General features: G+C 64.6%; 1 protein-coding gene across 10 annotated transcripts; it reads right to left on the bottom strand.

Annotated features, from left to right (window-relative positions):
• Position 1: 1 nt before the first annotated feature.
• GRIN1 (glutamate ionotropic receptor NMDA type subunit 1) lies at positions 2–24,533 on the bottom strand. Of its 10 annotated transcripts, none has more exons than XM_043567092.1 (21): positions 23,901–24,532; positions 21,237–21,371; positions 18,412–18,588; positions 16,189–16,251; positions 15,338–15,438; positions 11,068–11,189; positions 10,818–10,992; positions 9,376–9,520; positions 9,195–9,278; positions 7,121–7,262; positions 6,909–7,036; positions 6,454–6,618; positions 6,260–6,378; positions 6,020–6,132; positions 5,797–5,945; positions 5,539–5,696; positions 5,130–5,291; positions 4,827–4,936; positions 4,575–4,720; positions 3,199–3,309; positions 2–906 (listed from the first exon to the last, which is right to left on the bottom strand). In XM_043567092.1, exons 1-21 carry the CDS (start codon positions 24,156–24,158, stop codon positions 838–840), a joined length of 2,832 nt encoding a protein of 943 aa, XP_043423027.1. In that variant the 5' UTR covers positions 24,159–24,532; the 3' UTR covers positions 2–837. The 10 variants fall into 10 exon arrangements, with proteins under 10 accessions (XP_043423027.1, XP_043423033.1, XP_043423032.1 ...); XM_043567101.1 differs by lacking the exon at positions 2–906 and adding an exon at positions 1,046–1,274 and having other exon boundaries at positions 21,237–21,298; positions 23,901–24,014; XM_043567091.1 differs by lacking the exon at positions 2–906 and adding an exon at positions 1,048–1,274 and having other exon boundaries at positions 23,901–24,533.
• Positions 24,534–25,704: the final 1,171 nt, after the last annotated feature.

Raw genomic sequence — 25,704 nt, 5'->3', positions numbered from 1 at the left:
GTTCCGTGACATTCCTTTAGACATCACCACTGCACACACCGGGTCAGGGGGCCGCGCGCGCCGGGCCCCCGGGCGGAGGGGCAGCGCGCGGCTGCGCACGGGCCGCATGGGGAAGGCACGCGCTCGACACGGGAAGGGCTGGGCCTGTACAGGTTGGCGGGCAGGGCTGAGGACAGTCCCGAGCCAGTGTGGTGGTTGGCGGGGGCGGGGAGCCTATCTTGGGCTGCGGGCTGGAGGACGCGAATAGCTGGCCCAGCCCTCCTGGGGATTGGAGAAGGTCGGAGGCAGTGGGGGAACCCCAGCGCGCTCCTAGGAGGCAGCTGCCAGCTGAGGGTCAGAGTCTGCCACTGGGGGACGGGCAGGGCCAGCTGGATGGATAGGGTCAAGCGGAGAAGGGAAGTGGGTCAGAAAAGAGGGGTGGAGCTGAGGCTGCCAGGAGCAGGCGCTGGAGGAGGGGGTGACCCAGCCAGTTGGGGCCTCGCACCCCCACTGTGGCTCTGGTAGTGGCTGGAGAAGGATGGGGCTTCAGTCTCTGCTCCAAGCCCCTCTGGCCAGGTTAGCCCCTCTCCCCACTGCTTAGAGACCCCAGGGCCCTGCCTCTGCCGGAGTGCCCTGTGGCCCTGCCCAGCCAGCTCAGCTCTGGCCTGTCCTCAGCCGCTCTGGTCCGAGCCTCGGTCCAGCAGGGGCTGCCCGCCAGGCAGCAGGGCGGACAGACAGACGGGAGGCCCAGGGTGGGCAGTCTTGGGCGGGTGGGCTTCCCTCAGGCCTTCCCGAGCAGCAGGACCCATCAGTGTCCTTGGCCGGGCTAACTGGGCAGGTGGGCGCCTCCGGGGGGCCTCACACCACGGTGCTGACCGAGGGATCTGAGAGGTTGAGCGTGCCCGTGATATCAGTGGGATGATACTGCTGCAAAATAGAAATACACAGACAAGGCAGCCCGTTAGCCCCCATGCTCGGGGGCACGCGCAGGGCCGGGACGGGTGGACCGGCCAGCCGGCCGACCGGCGGGCGGGCGGGCGCGGCCTGGGGGAGGCTGGGGGGCGCTCCTCCCCCTGACCCCGTCGTGCTCCGGGACTCTGCGTGGGCCGGGCCGCTGTCCCGTCCATCTGTCTGTCTGTCTGCGGGGGAGGGGGGCAGAGGAGGGCGGGCAGGGCGTCTCAGCTCTCCCTATGACGGGCACACATCTGCAGCTGGCCCTCCTCCCTCTCAATAGCGCGTCGCGGCAGCACTGTGTCTTTTTGGTTTTGCAAAGCGCCGCGTCCACCCCCGGTGCTCTATAAATAAGAACCAACAATCAATACCCGCTGGCCCCGCCGGCCGCCAGGGACCCCAGCCCTGAGCGCCCAGTGCTGCCCTGGCCCGGACCGGCCACAGGACAGGGGCAGAGGATCTTAGCAGCCGGACCGACCCCACCCCTCCCAACAGAGCCCCCCACCCCGGCCTCCCTCCAAGCAGGCGCCCAGCCCGTAACGGGGAAACTGGGCTGCCCTCCCCCGCCCAGCCCCTCCAGGTGGCAGTACCCCCAGTCACCCCTACAGGGCAGAGCCCCAGCCCCAGATGCCACATGGCGTCAGGGCTGGCCTGGGGGATGGTCCCTGGTGTCCACAGAGGCTCAGGCAGAGTCTGTTGGGAGTGTGTCCCCAGAAAGGCACCTCGAAGGTCTCTGAGCTGCACCTGGACAAGCTAAGGGCATGTGTGTTTTCTTTGGGCAGGAGTATTGGTTGGGGGGGGGGGGGGCTCAAGGAGGCCCTCAGAAAGTTCCCTGTGTAGCTTTTGTGCTCCTCCCTAAAAGTGCTGTCTGTGAGGATACCCTTGTCTCCAGGCCTGCCCCACCACCCCTCCTCTCTGGTCTTGGGTTTCTCCTTGAACCCCTTGGCGAGGGCCACTGGCTCAAGCTCTGCACACTTTTGGGCTCCCAGCTCCCCGACCCTCAGTCTCCACCCGCTGCCAGTGCTGAGCCCCTCCTGGGAAGCAGAGCGGCCCAGGTCTGATGGGCCGCTCTTGGGGCACCCTGATGGCTTTACCCTGGACTCCCGATTATTCTGTGCAAGCCCTGTCTGTGTCCTGGAGATGTGCCCCCCTTCCGGTGGACTGTGTGTGGGGGAGTGTAAATCCCATATCCACCTTGAAGCATAAGCTTCTGCGGGATGCGGGCCAAGCCGCCCCCGGACTGCAGGGAGGCCAAGGGCAGTGCTAACTCTGGGCGGCCCCCTCCCCACCTCAGACCGGGGTGCCTCTAGCAAGGCTGGGTCCATTGTAGGGGCTTTTATTCCAAGTGTGCGCATCTGGTGCAGCGACAAACTGCCCAAGTTAGGAGGCCTGCTCTGACGTGGCCCTGTGGGGAGAGGAGCTGGAGGGTCAGGAGCTGAGGCGCTGGTCCTCTCCACGGAGGCCTCTCCTTCCTGGGCCTCTGTCTGGGAGCCTCAGTGACTCCGGCTCTGTAGGCCACAGCTCAGCCTGGGGTGGGTTCCACCCCCTCTGGTGCCACCCAGTCCCCGCCTGACAGTCCCCTGCGGCTGGGGGCCTGTTCCAACTCCAGGCCCCAGCCGTCCACCCAGACAGAGCCAGGCCCGGCCCCCAGCCCCGGCCCACACAGAGACCACATGGAAAGGGTGCAACAGGCATGGCTCTGGTGAGACACGTGAGACAGGTGTCTGCGTGGTGGGGCTGGCGGCCAGACAGACGGGCGGATGGGACATCACAGCCACCCCTCCATGGATGTCGCAAGGGGTGGGAAAGAGGGCAGTGGGCCGCTCTGGGAGAGGCTGGAGAAACGGACGTAACAGAGAGGTGGTGTGGCCTCCTGACAGTGAGGAGTCCGGGACAGATTGGCGCCGGGCTCCCGGGGCCCTGGGCGCAGCCCCGAGTCGGTGAGGCTGACCGGCTGACCAACAACATGACACAGCTTCAAGATGGCGCATGGCGTCATGGCATGGGGGGCAGACCAACGCAGAGACACATGGGGAAAGAGGGCCCAGTGAGGGCCAGTGGGAGAAAGGACCAAGAAAGGTCTAGAGAGTCGGAGAGTGAAGACCTCGTGTGCTGGGCAAATAGAGATGAGGGCAGAAGGGCCACAGCGGTCAGAGGTGGGGTGGATGGGATGGTGAGGGAGAGGGCACGCCTGATGCACGGGACACAGACACGGGGGCGGGGCGAGATAAGAGTCGGAGACGTGGGACTGGGCGTTCTTCCCCTTACCGTGTCTTTGGAGGACCTACGTCTCTTGAAGCTGGAAGCCAGGGTGGAGGTGATAGCCCTAAATGTGGCTTTCTTTTTAGGGTCGGGCTCTGCTCTACCACTCTTTCTATCCTAAAATGAATATGTATAAGTGATTAGACGGCTAAGGGTGGCGGCCACACCTGCCCTCGCCTGCTTCTCGGGGGCTGCTGCCCAGCCTGGCCGCCGCTCAGGCCCTCGCTCCTGCCTGCCTCCCTGTGCTGGACAGACGCACCAACAGCCGAACGTGTGCAGGCGGCCTCTGCTCCTGCCCGGTCTTGGGCCTGACCTTGCTCGTGCTGGGGCTGGACTTGGGAGGGGGTGGGGGTGGGTCCCGTCTGGCTCTCTTCCTGGGACGTCTGCCTGGCTCCCTGGCTCCTGGGTGGCCCTGGATTACAGGTGTCCCGAGGAGAAGGGTCCCCCAAGCACCGGAGGAGTCGCCCCTCGGGCCCTGCCAGCGATTCTCTCCCCTGAGGGGGCACGCCAAGATTCGGGAAGGGGCCGAGGGGCCGAAGGCAGGTGGCGAGATGAACTGGAGAGATAGCTAGATGGAGGTGGCTTCCAGACCCTGGCCTCGGGTCTGATGGCCAGGATGGCCCTGTGCCAGCTAGTGAGAGCAGTGACCAGGTCCCAAGAGCAAGAGTGGGCAGATGAGAGGTGTGGGGGCTCCAGCAACCCATCCTCCCGCTCCCCCGCCCCGGACCTGGCCCTCCCTCTCTGAACATCAAATTCATCCCAGGACACAGGCTCTGGGGAATCACCCAGAGAAAGAGAAGAGAAGAAGCAAGCCAGAAAGGACCCTGGGGCGTGAGCCCTCAGGCCTGCACAGGCCCCACTACCTGCCCTATTCCAGGTGGGCCGTGGCTGCCCCGTGTGCAGCCTGTTTCCAGCTGGCAGCAAGTTCCCACAGACACGGCCTGGAGTGCCAGGCAGGGCCAGCTCGCCCGATTCAGGCTGGAGTTATGGAGCACAGGACACAGCAGGGCAGCAGGGAAGGGGGTCCCTGGAGGGTGCCGAGGGGAGGCGTGGGGCGGCGAGGGCAGAATGTCTTGGACTCACGTGCTATACCCAGGTGGGTCCCTGTCTTACCCTGCCTCAGTTTGCCTTCCTATGGAATGGGCGCCGGTGGGCGACTCTGGAGACAGAGGGGCCAGGCGGAGGCTTGGAGCCGGGCTTTGCAGGGGGCAGCCACCCGCAGGTGGCCCCCAGCAGCGCTGCCCCTGGCTGTGGCTCCTAGCTCCGGTCCTGCCCACATGGGCTCCCAGGGGCCAGAGCCAGTGCTTCGGCCTGCGGGAATGGAGGAGGGCCGGGGCCAGGCCGGGCCGTGGGCACCAGGCCTCGGAGAGTGCCTGTCCTACCTGCAAGTTCTTTCTCCACACGTTCACCGCGGCAAAGGCTAGCTGCATCTGCTTCCGGCGAGCGTCCTTGTGTCGCTTGTAGGCGATCTCAATGAAGATCAGGAAGATGCCGGCCACAATGCCCCCGGCCACCAGCATGAAGACCCCTGTGGGCCAGGACCCAGGGCCTTAGCTGTTGGCTGCCGGCCTGCAGGCCCCTTGGAGAACCCCGCCGGTGTCCGCAGGGGGACGGAGGGCGATGGGGACACCCACCTGCCATGTTCTCGAAGGTAAGGGTAGCAGGGGCGTTGCTGCGCGAGTCACACTCCTGGTACCGCACCCACGTCTTGTCCAGGTCTTCCATGAAGCCGTTCTCGTGGGACCTGGGGGGGAGGGCCGGAGTGGGCGGGGCCCGGAGCGGGCGGGGCCTGGCCCGCGGTGGGCGGTGTCTGTGTGCCGCGGCGGCGGCGGCGGCGGCGGCGGCGGCGGGGTCGGGCTCTGGGGAGGGGTCCGCCTCCGGTGGGAGGCTCTCGGAGGAAGGTGCAGGACCGCGGGCGGCGGGGGAGGCCGACTCACTTGAGGATGGACAGGGAGACGTTCTGCTTCCAGGGGCTGTCCTTGCGCATGCCGATGCCGAAGCCTGAGCGGAAGAACAGCTCGCCAGTGGTCACTAGGTCGCACTTCTGCGAGGCCTCAAACTCCAGCACCGCCGAGTCCCAGATGAAGGCATGAAGCTTGCTGCGGGCAGGAGCGGGGGTCATGGGCGCGCGGCACAACCGGTCTGCCCTCGCCCCTGCACCTGGTACGCCTTCGTCCTGTCCGACCCGAATCCTCACCTCTATCTCCGTCCCGTGGTTCCCGTCCAGCCTGGACGGACACTCTTCCTGTAGGGGTGGATGCCCCTCCCCCGTCCGCCCCCTCGCGTGTCCCGCACGCCCCGTCCCCCCTCGCGTGTCCCGCACGCCCCGTCCCCCCCCCCCCTCACTTGTCCCGCACGGCTTGGATGGCCTCGGCCGCGCTCTCATAGTTGTGCTTCTCCATGTGTCGGTACATGGTGCTCAGCTCCACCTGCCGCCGGAAGTAGATGTCCACCGAGCTCTGCTTCACAGTCGCGTAGATGAACTTGTCCGAGGGATTCCTCAGCTGCCGGGTCAGAGGGCAGGGCTCGCGGCTGCTCCCGGCCTCCACCCGAGGCAGAGACCCGCCGACCTCACGCCGGCCGCCCGCAGCGGCTAAGCCTCACCCGCGGGTCGTTGATGCCGGTGATGCGCTCCTCGGGCCGGTCCAGCACCAGGAAGGCCGCCAGGTTGGCGGTGTAGGAGGCCACGATGATCATGGCGAAGCCGGCCCACACCATGCCCAGGATGCGCGCTGAGAAGCTTCGGGGGGCGCCTGCGGGCAGAGGCCGGTCAGCTCCCGGCGGGCGGGAAGGGGCGGAGCGGGAGGCGGCCGGGACGTGGCCTCACCTTCCCCGATACCCGAGTTGAGCAGGACGCCCCAGGAGAACCACATGGCCGAAGACAGGGTCAGCGCGTCCTCCTCCTCCTCTTCACTGTTCACCTTGAACCGGCCGAAGGGGCTGCGGGGAGCAGAGGGCCGGCGGGAGAGGGCTGGAAGGGCAGCCCTGCCCCGCCCCTCGCCGGGCTCCGCCCCCCTCCCCCCCCCCCCCCGCAGGTGGAGGCGTCAGGCCCTCGGGCCGCGCTCACCTGAAGCGGTCCAGCAGGTACAACATCACCGCCACCACGTGCACCGAGAGCCCCACCAGCAGCCACAGTGTGCTCTGGAAGGGCTGCATGAACGAGTCCAGCGTGCTTCGGGGGATCTCCTGCAGGTGCATGGGCTGTCAGCGCCGCCCGACCTCACTTCGGACCCCGCCCTACCCCCGCCGGGCCCTGCCCACCTTCTTGACCAGAATGGTCAGGCCCTGGTACTTGAAGGGCTTGGAGAACTCGATGTACTGTGCGCGCTCGTTGTTGATGGTCAGGGGCGCCACGATCATGTCCGCCTGCCCGCTGAGCAACTCGCCCATCATCCCGTTCCACTCCTTCTTATTGCTGTTGTTCACCTGCGCGGCGACGCTCCGGTGGGTGCGCGGACACCGTCCGTCCCGCTCCAGCCGCCGGCGCCCGCCTGGGCTCGGCTCTTGGGTCACCCACTCCAGACCCGGCCCCGGTCTGCAGGCCCCGCCTTGCCCGCAGGCCCCGCCCACGCCAGGTCCCGCCCGGTTCGCAGACCCCGCCCCCGCCCGCTCAGGCCCCGCCCCCGCTGGCAGGCCCCGCCCACCCCGTCCCTGTCCCTAGTAAGACTCGGTCCACCGGGTCCCGTCCCTCGTGGCTCCTAGCAATCCACGCGTACCCGCTCTTGAGTGCCAAACTTGCCATCGGCCACCAGGTGCACCTCATAAGTGAAGTTCATGGTCCGCGCCAACTTGATGAGCAGGTCAATGCAGAAGCCATAGCAGCACTGAGGCACTGTGTGGCGTGCTAGGGAGGTGGACAGGGGCCGTAACCACCGAGCTCCTGGCTACTCCGCTCCGCGCCCGCGCCCCATGCCCGTCTGGCACTCACGGCTGCCCGGTGACGTGTCATTGGGTCCTGTGCAGATCACCTTCTTCACCGGGTCCCCATTGACCGTGAACTCCTCCTTGCATGTGCCATCGCTCAGCGTGGGTTTGACGTACACGAAAGGCTCTTGGTGGATCGTCACAATCTGGGGGGGGGGGTGGGGGGGGGAGAGACCCAGCCTGGACCATCCACCCTCAGCGCCCAGACTCCCCTGCACTCCCTCCAAGCCCCTGGTGTCCCCCCACTCCAGCCACTTCCCTTCTGCTCAGCCTCAGGGGGCCAATCCACATCTTCCCCGGCCACCATCAACAACATCTGGCCGTTGCCCTCAGGAGGGTCCCCAGACTCCTCAGCATCCAGAAGACACATGGCCTCCTGAAACAGTGTGCCCTCCTCTTGGCCACTTGTCTTGGGGATCTTGGCTTACACATCACTCCTTCCATCAGAGGAGCCTGCTGGAATGGCCAGTGTGCCCAGCACCTTCTCTGATCTCTCAGGGATGAGAAACTCCCTGTCCCGGCCCAGAGCATGCACCCTGCCTGCCACCACCCACCATGAGGACAGGGGCATGTCTGGCATCCACTCTGAGCCTGCTCAGGACCTGGGACCCGCAGGGATCACCCTTGTCTGACCACCTGGCCTCTCCTGGCCTTCAGCCTCTTCAGCAATGGCTATCTGATCATCTATCTGTCCTGCCTTCCTCTTTCCTTTGCCAATGCTGTCTTCTCTCCCGTAGCTTGCCTCTCAGCCCAAGGGGATACTTGAGGCTTATACTGGGGTTCTCTCTTCTTCCTATCTTCCAGGGGCCCATAGCCTAGGGGGTGAGGGGGGCAGATACAGGACACGGGGGGCTGAGCCAAACGCAACAGGTTGAGCCTGCGGAGTGAGCAGGGATCAGTTTGAGAAGGATTCTCTCCTGGCACATGGGGGACGGTGGGTCTGCAGGGCGGGCTGGCCAGAGCCTCGGCTGTAAGGGCAGCATTTTGACTTTTCCCCTGGGGGATTGGGAGCCCCTGCAGGAGCTGTGTAAACTTTCACCACGTTTTTCTATTATACAAACAGTGTATGTTTGCACGTTTAAAAAATCGGTGAGACCAAAAAAAAAAAAAAAGTTGAAAAAGCCATCTGAATCTGGCAGCCTGGCTGGGACCACCTGGACCATCTGGCCGTCAGTGTTTTGGCTCTTACTTTCACTTTCCAACACAAGGTATCGAACTGCAAGGAGCCGGGCTGGCTTTGGAAAAGCCCACTCTGCCTGTCATGAAGGATGGCGACCTGCGGGCAGGTGCTGACATGGGTCTGGGTGAGAGGCCCTAGGGGGTGGCCTCAGAAAGGAGACTAGGTCAAGAGACATTTGAGGACCTGGGCGTGCCGGGAGAAGGTTCACTGGGCCCACGGCACTTAGGATCTTTGCCTTTGGCGATCTAAGACTCTGGCCCAGTGCTGCTGTGGGCCGGTAACAGGAGGGGCTCTCACGAGAGTGCCGAGGAGGACACAGGGGCCCAGGGATGAGCCCAAAGGAGCAAGGAAGAGAAGTTGTGAGGGGAAAGGCCAGCCAGGAGGGTCTCCCAGAGGCCCCAGCAGGAGGGTCAAGGAAGGAGGGAACAGCCCGCCATGGAGAATGCTGTGGGGGGGGGGGGGGAGGGGTGAAAGTACGGTTTGACTCAGTCATGGTGAGAGGCTGTGAAGACTGGGGGTGGGGTGGCTAGGGTCCCCCAGAGGGGTGATGAGTGCAGGAGCTCGAGTCCACAGAACAACCTCTGTCTGTCCCTCCGTCCCCTAGCAGCTCATCCCCAGGAGGGTCCTATCCCACACGGCTTCCTGACTGAAGTGCATTTGGATCCAGAGACGCTCTGGAGAGAGCCCACGGGACGGGGCCCAGCAGCTGCCTCTCCTCCCTCCACCTGCTCTCCCTGCTTGCTCTGTGTCACCAGGTGTGGGCTGTGGCAGCCGGGCGCCGGTCCATTCCCCGCTTGCTTCGGTCCTTTGCACTGGCCTCACTGTCCCCTCCTGTGGGCCCGCGGAGCTGGATGGAGTGTCTGGGTGTGGATGCTGGCACAGGGCGGTAGGCCCCCACCTTCAGCCTGGTGGACATCTGGTACCCTCGGGGCTTCTCTGTCTCTCCACCTGGCCAGATGATCTTCCTGTCGTTGGGGATAACCTGGGGGTGGGAGTATGAGATGGAGGGTGGCCACGCAGGGGTCTTGGCCCCAGGACCCTAAGGCCCCAGCCCCCACCCCCTCATGACCCCCACCTACGTGGGTGCCGTTGTAGATGCCCACTTGCACCAGCTTGCGGTTCTGCAGGTTCATGATGCTGTAGTTGGCGAACTTCCGGTCCCCGTCCTCGTTGAACTCCACACGGCCCGTCACCCCGTCGGCGTACTTGGAGGACATCAGCACCCTGGGGAGGGCGGTGTGGGCACGCTTACCGGACACGTCCCCTCTCCCCGGCCTTCTGAGCAGCCCTAGCCCCTTCCTCTGCCTCAGCGCCAACAAGGACAGGTGAGCAGGAACCAGACCCTCGTGCTGGGAGTCGGACGGTGTGCCTGCCTGCCGGCACCAGACGGAGAGCACCGCCGTGGTGGCCCAGCAACTCCCGAGCCCACGCCCCACTCGAGGGCTTTCTGCGCTTCGGGACACTCGAGCCTCCCAGCAGCTATCCTTGCCCCGGAAGGGAGCAGTAACCTGCTCACCAAAAGGGAAGTAGGGCCGATGTGCTGTCCTGTCGTACGTGCACGCGTAGCGTGCCCACGAGCCATACGCGTGAACACGCGTGGCCCTTGTGTGCATGCATCCCTACGCATGTGTGCGTGCCACGCGCCTCGCCGAGTGTGTGCACATCCGCTGCACAAGCCTGCCGTTGTGTGTGTGCTCCTGTTGTGGGCGTCATAACTGTGGTTCTGCACGTGCGATTCCGTGTCTGCTACTTAGTGGGGTGGAGGGGGTCTGGTGATAGGCTGAGTGGCATAATGTCCAGGGTGCTGTGAAGTAACTCCTGCCCCACTATGTCCATCCACTTGGACATCTGGCCAGCCCTGGCTCCCTACAGGCTTAGGTTCCATCCTTAGGGGGCTCCTTGTCTGATGTGCTCGGTACTTGGAAGCCCCCTGTCCCCATCTGCAGCAGGAGCCTCCTCCCAAGGGCTGTCAGCTACCCTGGGGAGCTGGGGTGGGTCTCGGGGTCAGGAGCAGTGGAGGCAGCCACGATTTCAGGGACATTTGAGACATTAATGTCGCTGCTGGAAATGGGACAGATGATTATCACAGTGGAGCTGGAGGCGGTGGTGGAAGACAGATGGGGGGCCAGGGGGGAAGTCCGGGAGATGCCTGTACGTGTAGGATGTCTGACCACCTGCTGAGGAGCGACCTCTGTCATCTTCTGAGAGGCCTCACCCACCTCCAGAATAGAGTCCCGCCCACCTCTAGAAGACAATCCCGCCCCCCCCACCTCTAGAAGAGAGACCTGCCCCTCCTCCAGAAGAGTCCCGCCCTCCTTTTGAAGAGACCCCAGCCACCTCTAGAAGACAGTCCCGCCCGCCTGTAGAAGAGAAACCCTCCCTCTTGCTGAGAGTCCCACCCTCCTCTAGAAGAGAGTCCTGCCCCTCCTCCAGAAGGGAATCCTGCCCCCACCTCTAGAAGAGTCCTGCCCACCTCTTGAGGAGAGTCCCCGCCCACCTCTTGAAGACAATCCCCGCCCACCTCTTGAAGAGCGGCCCTGTCTTCCAGATGTTGGTGTTGCCCACGCAGCCCCGCGGTGGGTCGGTGATGTTCTCCTTCTCCAGGAGTTCGTGCACTGCCTGGGCCACCACACCGACGGCGTCACTGATGTGGGCCGACTCGTTCTTGCCATTGATGAGCTGCAGTCCGATGATGCCTGGGGCGAGTGGGGTGGGCTTAGTGTCCGTGGGGGACCCCTGCCCACCGGGACCCAGAGAGGTCCAGCACTCACCGTCCGGGGCGTAGCGCAGGGCGTTCCCCGAGATCTCTCGCTCCCCCACCAGCCACACATACCCGGAGCCTGTCATGTTCAGCATCGCGGCCGCGCGGTACACGGTGGCGGCGTCGTCCTCGCTGTGGGGCAGAGGGGGGTGACGGGCCCGGCCAACCCTCCAGCCCTTCCCCACCGGACCTGTGCCTGTGGATGCTCTGGGTTCACAGGTCCTCCTCTGGAGTGTGGCCCTGGCCCCGCCCCCCAGCCCCTCCCTCCCCTGGAAAGAGGCCTGGAGACACTGCAGAGGTGACAGGCCCAGCACCCCCCCACCTCCAGCCCTTCCTGGGTCCAGTGATGCTGCAGAGTGGACAGTCCCCGGTACCCCCCTAGCTGGGCCCACTGACCCTACGCAGGTGACCGGTCCCAGCCTGCATCGCCAGCCCGCACCTGGACCAGGAGAACCCCCCCCCACACACACACCCCGACAGCAGAGGTGACGGGTGGAGGGGGGGGATGGGGTGACGGGGCCCAGACCCCCAGAGCTTCCCAGGCCTCTCTTGCTGGCCCTCCCCCCTTGGTGAGCAGGGTCACGGCGCCCCAGATGGTGACGGATCATTGTTGATTGCTTACTTGCTCACGGTACCGGGCACTGCTCTGAGCGCGTTACACGGACTCTCTTACTTAATTCTCACGGTATCCCTACGAGGCGGACATCAGTACTATCCCTGTGTCAGGAGGGGAAACCAAGGCACCCAAAGCACACGAGTGAGGGTAATGGCAGACCCGGGTCTGCGTCTGGACAGTCACCCCAGGGCCCATGCTCCTGTGACCTCCTGGGTAGGCTGCGCACATTCTGGTTCTCCAAGTCCACACATGTGAGACGAGGGGCTGGGGACTCTCCAGGCGGGTCAGATGTTGGTGGGGCCCAGCGTCTGGGAACTGCCCCTAGCGCTGCAGCGGAAGCTGCCGGAGGGGGCCGGTAGCTGCCACACCCGTTACGCTTTGTGTCCTGCCGCCTAGAACCGGGCCATCACGGGGGACAGTGCAGGTGGTCCTGAGCACTCGGGATGTCCTTACAGGCGAGCCCCTGTGCACCTGATCCCCTAGGGGTCTCCTGGTCAGGACGAGGATCCTGGGCCCGGTAGGGCCATGGGGGCCACGCGGCGGGGGAGTGCGGAACCACCGCTTGCTTCTCTGCCGGACTGGACTCGGCCCCGCACAGGCCTAGACCACACCTGGCACTTTGCCTCTCTAACACGCGGGCACGGGGCACAGAGAGGCCGGACAGACTGAGCGTTGGGTTATTTTCACAATGGCTGACTCTGGAAACCCAGGTGGCCCGAGGCTCCCTAAGGGGTCTGCCCTCGATTTTCTCAAGAATGAGCCAAGACCTTCAGCGTTCGCTCTACGTGACATGCTACTCAGACATAAGCAACGCAAACAGAGGTACTCCGGGCAGCCCCGTACCCGAGGCCAAAGGAGAATATCGAGCCAAGGTGACCCGGAAAGACCGGCACTGTGTGTGGAGGGGCACCCGTGCCCCCTGTCAGTGGTGCTCACAAAACCTGGCAGAGAAGCTCATCTGCTTGACACAGTGCAGGTCTGTGACTTTCGACTTAGCGGAACGAGCACACGCCTGTGCGCGTATCTGTGTACGTCGGTATCGCCAGTAAAAAGTTGTGCGCAAAATCCTGATCGATCCTTCAAAACTGATTGAGGGAAGTAATCGGCCCCAGAGGAGACAATCTCCGGAAGACAGGAATGAAAAGTCTGAGGAACGACTTCTCAGCCCTCCATAGGAAATGGCTCAGAAATGAAGACTGGCTTAATGAGGTCTCTCTGCAAAGTGCTCGCAACAGCCCTCAAGAAGGAGGAGCCAGTGTGTGGGGGGAGGTCCCAGGGTCAGGAAGGCCTGTAGGTGCCGCTCCCTCCCGGGGAGCTGGGAGTGCTGGGGGCCGGGCTAGCCTCTGTCGTGGGACTGGGGCGGCTCTGCCCCAAGGAGCCCCGTATGTGAGCGGAGGGGTTTCTTCCAGTGTTAACAGTCCAGGCCGGGGCCTTACAGGAATTCAAGAGGGGGTGTTGGTGGCTGTGTGGTCGATACGAGTGCTGTGCCTTTGTCGGCAGCGTGTGCGCGTGTGGGGTGTGTGTGCGTACGCACGCAGGAACACGTGTGCGCTGTGCATGCGGGTGTGGAGTACGTGCGTGTGTGGGGTGCACGCACCTGTGTGCAGGTGTGCATATGTCTGCACATAAGTGTGGTGAGCCTGTCTGCGCACATATGGTGTCTGCGCGTGTGAATGGCTTGTGTGCATATGTGTAAGGTACGTGTGTGTGCACTGTGTATGGATGTGTGGGTGTGAGCGTGCAAGCTTGTGAGTGCGTATATGGCGTGCACGTGTCTATACAGCACGTGCACAACGTGCGTGCATGTGGCGTGTGTGTGCTCGGTACGTGTTGTGTGTGCTGCGTACGTGGTATTTGTGCAGGTGAGTGTGTGAACGTGTGTGTATGTGTGTGTGTGTGTGACTGGTGCGAATGTGCCGTGTGCCTGTGTGCACCCGTTTGCTGAGGTGTGCGTGTGCAGATGATTGTGTGCGTACGTGTGGCGTTATACGGTGTGTGCTCGCGTACTCGTGCACGTGGCCCTGTGTGTGTGGTGTGTGTGCAACTGTCTGACGTGACCACGTACCCTTCCCCGGGCTGGCCTTTTAGTTGCACTCACATCTGCCAAACCCCTCCTTGACCCTGGGGGCTGGCGACGCAGGGTGAGCCCCTCCCAGCCCGAGCTCAGGGGGCTTCAGGCTGTGGTGTGGGATCTCGCTGACCAGGCGAAAACCGATCAGAAAGCACCCACCCCTCTGCTGGGACCCGGGTGTGGTGGGATTGCGTGGGTCGGTTTTACCTGTGGCTTTCTGGCCTGCGTCCCGGTGGCCACTCTGATCGCAGTGTGTGGGCTGGACGGGTCTAGTCTGACGTGACCTCATCCTTTGTAAAAGCCCCCAACGGTCGAACATCTATGTTTTGGCATAATGAGTTCCTCGAGTTGCTCTGTCCCGGGGGAAGGGGCCTTCTGGCTGCCAGCTGACCGTCCGCTTGCCCACCTGCCCGTCCACTGGCCCATCCACCCACCCTTCACCCCACCGCACCCACGGAGTCTGTCTCAAGCCCTATGATGGGTGAGGGGGAATAGAACCAATCAGAGGATCTGGTGGCACCTTCCTGGAGGGGCTTGTTCTGGGAGGGACCGTGCAGCCCCCTGACCTTGTCTGGACAAGCCCTCAAACCTTTCTCCTCCCCAAGCGCCCAGGGTCGGAGGGTTGGCTTGGCAAGTGGCCCGTGACGTGGGTGAGTGGTGAGTGAGGGCTTCCTGCCTTCCGGCCCAAGGAGCCTTGATTGGCCCCACTTTGCTCCTGCACCTCGAGGTGGGGCGCCCGGCTCTGTGTCAGAGATTTGTTGACTGAATGCACAACGGACACCTGTCCTGAGCCTCGGCGTATTGCTGTCTGTCTGTCTGTCTGTCTGTGGTCTGCCCGAGAGCAGCATTTGGGGAATGCTTCTCTGGGTGAGGTGACCCCCGTTGGTCCCCCGCTCTGTTGGAGCCTGGCAGTGCTTCTAGGAAGGGGTGGCCGGGGGGCCGTGCCCACCCAGGCCCTCCTGGCTGTTCCGTGGAGCGGGGCTCTTCCTTTCCCTGCTCCGGGTGGCCTGCCCTCTCCCTTCCCAGGGGATCCGAGCCATTTACAGACAGGGAGAGGTTCCCTAGGGGCTCATTTCCAAAGTCGAGGTGTGGGCCAGGCCCTGTCTGGCGGCGGCCTGGTGTTCACAGGTCCCTAACTGGTTCCCTTCTCCGTGCTGCCCACTCTGACCATTGCCGTCTTCCCGTCCTGGGACTCTGGCTCTCTCCCCGCTGTGGCCTTCTCGCCTGGGCTCACCTGCACCCATGTCACTTCCCACTTCCCTGGGCCTTCTCCCTGCGCCCAGTGCCCAGAGTCCTGTGACACGTCTAATCACCTCGGGCCGTGTCTGCCTTCCTAAAGGCAGGGGCTTATCCGTCGTCCAGCTCGGAGCGAGTGGCGGCAGGCGACGGGAAGGAGTTGGGATGGACACGTGGAGGGCGTGGCATCTGCCAGGGCACCAGCTGTGTACACGGGAGCGGGGGGGGGGGCGGGGGGGGCGGGGGTCTCCCTGGCGATGGCATTTCGGAAGCTGAAACTCCACTTCGGCCCCACAGTGCCCGTGGCCCAGGCGCAGCCCTGGGTGAGGTGGAGGGAGGGGCCCGGCCCAGCCTCACCTGGCAGAGAGGATGATGACCCGGGCCTCCAGCTCCCGTGCCTCCATCAGCAGCGCCGTCACGTTCTTGGTCCCCGGGTCGAACTGCAGCACCTTCTCAGCCTGCGGTGTAAGCGAGAGTGTCAGCGGACGGCTGCGGCCGGGGACACAGCGCCTCAGGGGCGAGAGTCGGGCCGCAGCTGCTAGGAACCCAGAGGCGGCGTGGCTCGGGCTGCCCCGGCCTGCGCCTGCCTCCTGCACTGTGCACCTGCCTGCCTGGCTCCTGCTGGCCTGGCCCGGCCTCGCTCGCTGTCCCTTCTTCAGCCTGCTCGCTCTCCTGTCCTCGCCTTTGCACTGAGCATGCAAGCTGAAGTGGGCTGAGACTCAGAAGGACGCGTGCAGCGGACAGGAAACAGAAAAGAGTTTTGGAAGGCAACCGGGAGCAGAGATGGGGCCGACTTTTCCAAAACCACGGGAGATCCTCTCAGGCCTGACCCCGCAGGCCCCCTGCGAGAGCGGCTGGACCGGGGCAGGCGGGCGGCTGGGCGGGCGGGCCCCCTCCTGGGCTCCACGAGGAAACCCGGGGGGTCCCAGAGATTCGCATGCACTTCCCGGAGAGCGGCTCCTCCTGCCCTGCGGCCGCGCCTGCTTCTCGGCGCAGGCCGAGGCCGGGGCCGCGGTGGGCGGGCCGCGGACACCCTCGCGGCCCGCTCCTGCCCTCTCCTGCCTGCGGCTGCCTGCCTCACGAGCTCACTCTCCTCACCGCTCGGGCCTGCGGCGCGGCAGGGCCGGGCCGACGGCGGCCCTAGCGGCCGAGGCGCCGGAGCAGGGCCCCCTAGCCGGTGGGCGGCGTGCACGTCCATGCATATATACCTTGGGTCCGCGCTTGTTGTCATAGGACAGTTGGTCGAGGTTTTCATAGTTCCTTTTTTTACTCTGATGAATAATGTGCACAGAGAAAATATGCAGACACAGAAGAAGATTATAAACGGTTGAAAATGACGGCGCTAAAGCAATCACACCACCTCCTCGGCACGTCTGCAGACGGGCACGTACCTGGAGCTCGCAAACACCTAGGCCCGAGCGGGGCTGGGGGCCAGGGCGGTGCTGGGGACGAGGGGGCACGGGGGCCACCGGGGCTCCCGGCCACGGAGCTGTGCTCTCGGACACGGTCATACTTGGGAGAAGGGGAGGCCCTGTCTGTGTCCACACCAAACGTGTCCCTTTGGGGTCCCGCCTGCCCTCCCGACCCCTGCCATGCACCTGCCGTGTGGCCCCAGCAGTACCCACCCCGCCCCGGTCGGTCCTGAATTGGGGGGTGAGCAGCCCCTCCCTCATGCCCTGTCCCCTCTGTCCCTCCGCCCGTGGCGTCCTCCCTTCTGTCTCCCTTAGCGGCCCGGGTGCCTGTTCTCACTGACCGGTGTGGGCACACCCGTCGGCCCACGTGTGCACTGGAGAGCGAGTATGATAGGAGTGTGTGTGTGTGTGTGTGTGTGTGTGCACGCGCACATGCGCGCAGGGGTGGCGAGCACCTGTGGGCATCTGTGTGAAAGTGTTTGTCTACACACGCTCTTCGGTGGGGAAATGACGCCCAGAGCCATCTGAGCCCTGGCACGTGTGTGCGTGTGCATGCGCGCGCGTGTGTGCAAGCATGTGCGTGTGTGTGAGCCGGGGGGTGAGTGTGCCCGTGGGCTGCATGCCCATGTGTGTGCCCAGCGGTGGTCTCAGCGTGTGGTGGGTGATGTGAGGTGTGAAGGGACTGTCTTGGGAATGAGAGCGTGTCCCCGTGACCAAGGGTGCACATGGGTGCGTGTGCAGGGACGTGGCTGGTGAGCGTGTGAGTGAGTGTGTGCGGCCACAGGTGGGCATGCCAGGAGGTGACCGGCCTGCCAGGCGCTGGGGGATGCTGTCTTGGGAGGGGTGGGGCCCACGACGCTGGTGGTCAGCCCTCCCTCTCAGACTCAGTGTCCCACAGCAGGGCCCCCCCAGGACCCTCTGAGTCTGCCCTCTGGCTCCGCCCACCCCAGCCGGGGCCCTCTACTCCCTTCAGGGGCCTACGAGGGGCCTGGGGTTGGCGCTAAGTTTGTCGAAGCCAGCTCTGACTCCACAGGCCGAACGTGTTTCCCGCCACCCCCTTGGTCTGGCCTCCAGGGCCCGCCCCAGCCTAGGCCTCCCTCCCTCTCTGCCCGGCTTGGCCTCGTCCTGACTTAGGGGCCGTGGCACGGGTGTTGAGCACCCAGGGCTCTGTGCTGGGTGAAGGCGGGACCCTGGGCCTCCTCAGGCTGGCAGTGGGGGTGGGGATGGGGGTCACCTGGACCCCCAGAAATTGCCACTCTGCTCTCTCTGCAGCCCCAGAGTGGGCGCCAGGCTGGGGCTGGTCGACCAGTGTCTCTTGTTGGGGTCCAGAGCCCAGCCCCAGGGTGGGGGTGAGGAGGGGATCCGCAAGGGGCTCAGTGGGGACGGGAGCCGAGGGGGAGGCCTGAAGGGGGCAGAGCCCAGGCTGAGGGGTCCGGGTGGCAGATGTCGTGGATGAGCTTTGGTGAGGACAATGGGCAGCTGAGAGGGGGCGGGCAGCGTGGGGGGCGGGGGGGGGGGGGGAGGCGAGGCCTGCGGACGCGGAACGCGTCACAGCAGCGAGGGTACAGGGTCCTTTGGGGAGGGGCCTGGCGCCGGGGCCGCTGTGGCCCTGAGGCCGCTGGGGTTGGGGAGTGGGAGGGGCCGAGCCGGGGCCTGGCTGGGGAACTTGGGGTGGGAGGGGGGGCGGGGGTATACGGTGGGGCGGGGGGCGGGGCTGCGCGGGTCCGGCCGCGGGCGGGGGCGGGGTGGGGTGTTTGCGGAGCTCCAGGTGGTCCTGCCCTCGCCCCGCAGGGACTGACACGAAGGAGATTTCGACTAATGGCAAAGCGAGTGAAATGAGCCGAGAACAGGCTGGGGCGGGCGCTCGCCAGACGTAGTGGTGCTGACCATGCACGATGGAAAGAAAGGGTGTTCACACACGGGCCACAGACACAGCGGCAGGCAGCGCGCCGGCTCCTGCTCCCGCTCCTCCGGCGCCTCGGCTCCTCCTGCTCCTCCCGCCCGCGGCCCGGGCCTCACCTTGGACTCGCGCTCCTCCAGCAGCGTCTCCAGGCGCTTCTGGGCGGCCCTGCCCTCGTGGTCGTCGCTGACCAGGAGGATGATGTGGTTCCAGCTGTAGACGCGCATCATCTCGAACCAGACGCTCGACTGGTGGGAGTAGGGCGGCACCGTGCGAAGGAAGCTCAGGTGTATGCTCTGCGGGGACACGGAGGGGGCTGAGGGGCCTCGGGGACGGGACCTCGGCCCGCGGCCAGCGGGGGGCGCTCTCCCGGGGACACGGAGGGGGCTGAGGGGCCTCGGGGACGGGACCTCGGCCCGCGGCCAGCGGGGGGCGCTCTCCCGGGGACACGGAGGGGGCTGAGGGGCCTCGGGGACGGGACCTCGGCCCGCGGCCAGCGGGGGGCGCTCTCCCGGGGACACGGAGGGGGCCTCGGGGCCTCGGGGACGGAGACCTGAGCCCGCGGCCAGCGGGGGGCGCCGCGCCGGCCTGCCCTCCTGCCGCTGGAGACCCTGCTTCCTCCTACCCCTACCCTCGCACCATTGGGGGACACCTGCCAGACGCGGGGACCCTACTCCCACTGCTGCCTCCCTCCCCCCTCCCACCCCCAAGTCATCTAATCTCAGAAACAGCCTCCGTGGAATTGTTCCTGAGGCGACCAGCCACCCCCTGCCAGGCAGCCTGGGCTCAAGAAAGTTCCCACTGACTTGGGGAGCTTCCCAAATTTGCATAACTGTAGTATTTGTCAGGAAATCTTTATTTGGGGCTAAATATTTCTTCTCTTCAAGTCCAGGGGTTATTGGTTGCTGACCCTGCCTTACTTCTCTGTGTGCGTATTTTTGAAGAGTTTTTTTTTTTTTTTAAGTTTATGTATTTATTTTTGAGAGGGAGAGAGCGCGTGAAAGTGAGCAGGGGGAGGGGGGCAGAGAGAGATGGAGAGAAGGAATCCTAAGCAGGCTCTGTACCATCAGCGCAGAGCTCAGTGTGGGGCTCGAACCCATGAGCCGTGAGATCACGACCTGAGCCGAAATCAAGAGTCAGAGGCTCACGGACTGAGCCCCCCAGGCGCCCCTCTGTGTGCAAACATTAGCAGCCAGCCAGGGGCGTGGCAGGACACAGCATGTGCGCAGCCCTCCTCGGCCTAGGTCCTCTGTGTTCGCCCCTTTGGTGACCCCGCAGACCCACAGTGACCTTGTGGTCCTCTGAGACGTCCAGATTAGCCTTTTGCCTGCTCCCTCGTTGTGACCCGAGGGGCAGTGTTTTGGAACCTGGCTGTGAGAACGCCCCTCTGCCTCTGTCCCTCGTCCACTTGTAGACAACACGGCTACAAGGGGGTTATGGTCGGGGGCCCGGACTGACTCTGACCCAGGCCTTCGGGGTCCAAGTGCTGGGCGCAGATCCGCAGTGGACCGGGATGGTGAGTGGGGCCAGGCTGGATTTGTGAGGTTCGGTCATTCGGTTTGACCTCACACCGGGCCAGGGAGCTGGGCCACCATCTGGGTCTGCGCTAGGGTTCGGCCCTGGAAGAGGGTGTCTCCTCCCTGCCTGTGAGGTGGCCTGTCGGCCGCTTTCCCTCCTACATATGGGACGACTGGCGCCAGAGAGCTAAGGCTGGGGGGCCCAGGAGAGGACCCCCCACTTCTCTGCAGCTGAGGGCAAGGGCATCTGAGCAGTTTGGGTGCCTCGGCTGCGTGCCAGGGCTCCCAGAGCCTCGGGACACACACATCCCTGACCTCCCCAGACACCCCTGGCCCTGGCTGGGATGACCCTGTGCCTTAGGCGGCTTTATCTAGGACTGTGGGCTCCCAGCAAGACGAACTTGGAGGGGATGGGGAGACCGGGCAGCCCCCACCACACGGCCCCTCCTCCGGCCCCTCCCGATCTGTCTGCAGGTAAGCCCAAGGTCTGAAGGAGGATGTGGGCCAGGCTGTGGGGCCCTCCCAGCCTCTTGGTGGCTAGTGGCACCCCCAGCCGATGAGTCCTCCCGGAATCACGAGCAGACGCCGTGGGAGAGCAGTGTGAGCTCGAACAAGCTCCCCGCCTCTATGGGAAACCACCCCAGTGGCCTCCTGGCCTTTCCAGCTGCTACTCCAGGACCGGATGGCTCCCCCACACCCCTCCTGGGGACCACAAGGGCTCTACGTGCTGCTGACTGGTGCTGCTCCCGGCCCTGGGCCTGCAGACCCCAGGCCAGGCTCTCCTGCCGCGAGCCGCCTCCTCTGTTACCCTGCGCGCGTGCCCACATCCTTCTCAGCCGTGCCCTGCGGTGGGGAGGGCTTCTCCCGGCCCACGGGGACCTCTGCTGCTCCCAAGGACTTGCTATTGGTGCCTGCCCCCTGCCAGTGGGACACCTGCCAGGGGGAGCGTGTGCGTGTGCGTGTGCGTGTGCATGAGTGCGTGAGGGTGCCTGTGATGGTCGGTCTGTGTGCTGGAGCGTGAGTGTCTGTGAGTGTGTGCGTGAGTGCAAACGCAAGTGTGTGATGATGTGCTCGTGCACGTCAACGTGCGTAATATGCGTGTGCGTGTCAGAGCACACAAGTGTCCGTGTGCACATGAACTTGGTGCGTGTGGGCGCGAGCGAGTGTGTGGGTTTGTTTGTACCCGTGACTCTGTGAGTCTGAGTCTGTGCTGGTGTGTACGTGCCTGAACGCGTGAGCTCACGCATCACCCTGCTGCTCCTTGAGCCCGGAGCCCCTGGTCCGCGCACGTCTGTGCCCCGCCCGGCCTGCGTGGTGCCTGCCCTGCCCAGCCTCCGCCCCCTCCCCAGGGCAGCTGCCTCCGGCGGCCACTGGGTCTGAACACGGGAACAGAGCCAGCTGGGTCCCCACCGAGTGGTCAGGCTTACCTTGTCTGAGTAGATGGACATACGGGTGGTCAGCCCCAGGACGGGGATGCGGTAGAAGCCGGCTGTGTAGGAGACGGGGGTGGGAGTGAAGTGGTCGTTGGGGGTAGGTGGGTGGCTAACTAGGATGGCGTAGACCTGTGGACACAGGGGACAGGGTCAGCGCACGTCGGGGGTGAGGGCGGGGTGGGCACGGCACTGGAGCTGGCTGCCGGGAAGCAGCAGAGGCTGACTCAGCAGGCCGGGGGTGGGGACAGGCAGGGGCGCCGACTGTGCACACATACAGCCCCAGGGGACACGCTCCCAGCCAAGGGGACGGGACCCTATAACCACCCTCAGAGGAGAAACAAATCGCAGGGGTGAGCCGGAGGCAGAGCCGGACTGCAGGGTGCAGCAAGAACACAGAGGGAGGCGACCGGCCCCTCCCCACACCTCCCCTGCCGGGGCCTCCCTTCACCCTCTCACACTGGGCGGGGGGCTGTGCTGGGTGCGTGGTGAGACCCTGACAGGGAGGGTGAAGGACTGTTCTTGTGGTGGCACGCACCGCCCCCAGCGTGGGCTGGGGAGAGTGACTGGTCCCGCATCATGATGACAGGCACACCCATGCCACCCACTGGCCCTCCTCCTGGGTGCGAAAGCCCGTAGTTCAGAGACTGGGAGGAGCTCCAGAAGGCTGCATCTAAAGCTGCACATTGAGCCTTTTCTGGAGAAGCCAGGCAAGGGGCCCCTGGAACCTTCCGTCTTTTCGCCAGTGTCTTCCGGGGGCCGGCTGAGCCCCGCTTAGTTTGGAGGAGACCCAGTGCTGATTTTGAGCGCTGACCACATCCTCACGGAAGGGAAGGGAGGGGCTGGGGGGGGCAGCCCAGCTTTCCTGCCCAGACCGAGGCCCCCAGGGGCAGGTCTGAAGCCAGTGGCTCAGCTCTGCAAGGCAGAGAGGTGGTGGGGGGAGCAGATGTCTGGGTGATTCCACGCTACCCTCACGGGGAGGACCTGTTCTGTCCCAACTTTCCCTTCTACTCTCTGAGCCACGGGGTGCCCCTTTTCCTGCAAATGGGGTGGGGGTGGCAGGCTCTGGACCCATCTGGTGGGGGCGACGGCTGCCATGCCAGCGTGGCGCTTGCCCATAGGTCGCGCTCAGTGAGTGGTAGCTGCTGTCACCTTTGCTCTTGGCACTGGCTGTTCTCTGAGGGAACAGACTGTGTCCTGTGAGTTGGAGGAGGGGCCCCCGGAAAGGGCCCTGCCTGGACTCTCTAACTCTACCTCTTTATGTCTCTCCCTCGTCCCGGATGGGACGTGTGACCAAAGCCGCCAGCCACAAAGGCGTCACCCAGTCGTCTCTCGTGTTCGGGGCTGGGAGCGTGGGGTGGCTTATGAGGTATGCGGGGGGGGGGGGGGAGGGCAGATTTCTGAGCAAAGCTCAGCCCTGTCCTGTCTGCAGCTGGAGCTGTGAGGGCTGGTCATCCGTCCCAGGCCGTCCCACCAGTCTGCACCCAGAAGTGCCCGGTCCGTGTCTGGATGAGTCTCTGGCCATGCCAGTGCCCACGAGTGTGTGCGGGATGTGCGTTGCGTATACATTTATGGCCCAACATGTCCATATGTATACTGTGTGTGTGTGCACGATTGAGCCCGTGTGCGTGGGCACATGTGTTTGCACGTACACCTGGGTATGCCAGGCAGTATGTGGCACATGAGTGTGCGTGTCCACGGATGTGCACGTGTGTGGGGGCAAGTGTGTGTGAGTACGTGAAGTTGGCTGTGTGATGCTGATGTGCGTGAGTGTGTGCTAACGTAAGTCTGTGCGTCTCTGTGCGTAAACCTGGGTGTAAATGCGTGCGTGTGTGAGTGTGCGTGTCCACAGATGTGGTGTGCCTGTCAGGCGAGCAAGGACGAGCCTCGTTTGGCCCCGTGTCGCTCCTGGCTCTTACATAAAGGGCTGCATTGCAGTCATCCCGTGCTTTCATTGGAATTCAGCAGGCAGCACGGCACAGGGGCGGGCAGCTCTGACAGGCGAAATCCCAGAAGCCATGTCCTCCCCCGCAGCGCTGGCTGTCGGCGGCTGCCATGCTGGGCCCTGACACCTCCCACACGCTCAGCCCCCGCTCCCACCCCACAGAACACCCTGCTTCAACACCTGGGCCCTTTCCCATCTCAGGCAAACCCACGGATGGGGGGAGGGGGAGGAGGAAGGGAAGGAGGTCTAAAAGCGGAGACAAAGATGGCCCCGGGGCCCGTCCTGTTTCGAGACCCGCGCCTAGCGCGTGCTTGCGGCTGGGACAGCATCTCTGCCCATAAGCCCAGAACGCCCGCCCCCTCACTGACACAGGGAGGAAACAAACCACGAAATGCTTGCCACATGTCTGCACACACTGGTCGGGATCTGGAGCCCTGGAACCCTTGCGGGGACTGACCAGGGTGGCAGGTGACCAGCTTAGGGGAGCAAGATGGGGAGGTGGCGTTCAGCTGCTAGTGAGACCAGCTTGCTCCAGAATGAGCCAGCTCACTTAGGAGTCGTCTCTTAAGAGGGCTGGGGAAGGCTAGGATGAAACTGGAACAGTAGGAGGGAAGATGGTGGGGAGGGGTGGGGGAGGGGCAAGAGCAACGCAGTGGAAGCCCTGGCGGGGGGCGGGGGGCGGGGGGGGGGGGGGGGGGGCGGGGAGGGGTGGGCACCTGGCTGGAGATGAGGTCCTCGCACACCGACAGGGCCATCTGGATGGCGTTGGGCTTGTGGGTGACCGAGGTGGCGTTGAGCTGAATCTTCCAGGAGCCATGCCGCTTATTGGCCTGGTTCACGGCCTCACGGAACATCTGCTCATGCTTTCGCGTGCTCAGCACGGCTCCGATGTTGACAATCTTGGGGTCGCAGGCGGCACGGGCAAAGGAGCAGGAGAAAAGCAGGGCGAGTGTCAGCAGGCGCATGGTGCTCATGGGCTCCGGGCAGAGCCCTAGCTCTGGGCAGCGCGAATGCGGGGCCCTCGGCGCATCCCCAGCGGGGTGTCCCGGCCGTCCTGCGCGCGCCCGATCTCGCGGGCTGGGGGCGCCAGGTCTTCCCCCGGAGCCGTAGTCCTGGGGCGTCTGCGGGCGGGAAGAGGGCACCCGAGCCCCGGGCCGGCGGGCGCTGTGCTGGGCGCGCGTGGGTGCCTCGCTCCGCTCGAGCGGCTGGCGCTGTCCGCGGTGCTGAAGCGCGTCCCGGAGCTGCTCCAGGCGCCCCGCGCCGGGAGGACGCCGCGGCCGCGGCTCCTCTGCGGGCTTCGCTGGTGCTGGTCCCGACGCTGCGGCGACTGCGGCAGCTGCGGAGCCGCGAGTGGGGCCAACGTCTCCTACCCCTCCCGCCGCCCCCGCTTCCCAACACGGAGGGGCGCCTCCCGCGCCAGAGTGTGCGCCTGCGTTGGTGTGAGCATTTATCAGAGCACGCGAGCGGGGGAGCCTGTGCGCGAGTATGCGTGTGTGCGCGGGTGTGCTTGGAGGGGTCGCCGCGACAGTGACCTGGACTGTCTCAGACCTGCAAGGAGGAAGAGTTTGGGAGGTTAGAGGGGTTCGTGTCACTGCGTGCAGCCTTGCGTGTCTTTTAACATGACCGAATGTGTCCGGCCAGTGTGTGTGTGTGTGTGTGTGTGTGTGCGCGCGCGCGCACGCGAGTTCTCACCCACAGTCAACGATATTTCTGCCAGACTCTCCTGGCTGGAGACCTAGGGGTGTGGAGATGCCCTAAGCCATGCCTCTGGGGGAGGGACAGTAAGGATCCCCTCTCCGAAAGGCTCAAAAATGGGGGACAGACTCCATCTGCCTGGCCATGTGATTTGCGTTCCCCCCAGAGAGTTGGTAAGAATAGAAGGGGGTGACGGTGGCTGCCCCCATGTAGAGCTGGATCTTCCAGGAGAGTCTGGGGGTCTGGACCCAAATCAGTTATGGAGAAGCCAAGGCCAGAGGGAGTTGCATTTTAGCAGATGGGACTAAGGTTAGACATCAGAAAGCACTTGCTCTGGTGAGGTGTGTACCAAGATAGACATCCCAGATCCCTTGCTTCCACTCTTCCCCAGGCCCTTTCCTAATACACTCCCGGCCCCCACTCCTCCTGCCCCTTTCTAGAGCCTCCCTTGTCCCTCTTGCCCTCATGATCCTAATTATTCCGGCGCCCCACCCCCCCCCCACCCCCCCGCCCCAGAGTGCTTCACCTCCCTAAAGCAAAGGATGGCTCAAGCTCCGCCCCCTGCCAGTGACATCATTGTTTCCAATAGCAACTGAGGATTCTGCAAACCCAACTGCAAAAGCCCCCAGTAGGGATAATGTAAGGGCGGTCCCTGCACTTAAGTGCTGTTCTGAGCATCAGGCAGGGGAGAAGCCATGCTGTTCCCTCAGGGTCTCACTCCCTGTCCCCTGCAGTCCTCGGCACTAGGCTGACGCTGCCCCCCACCCCTCCAGAGCCAAACACGGACACCGAGGGACATCTCTGGCTCTGAGAGGCAGGGGCTCG

Source organism: Prionailurus bengalensis, chromosome D4 (genome assembly GCF_016509475.1).
Source record: "Prionailurus bengalensis isolate Pbe53 chromosome D4, Fcat_Pben_1.1_paternal_pri, whole genome shotgun sequence".
Lineage (NCBI taxonomy): Eukaryota > Metazoa > Chordata > Mammalia > Carnivora > Felidae > Prionailurus > Prionailurus bengalensis.
Note: the sequence above shows the minus strand (reverse complement) of the source record. Positions and strands in the feature narration are given on the sequence as shown.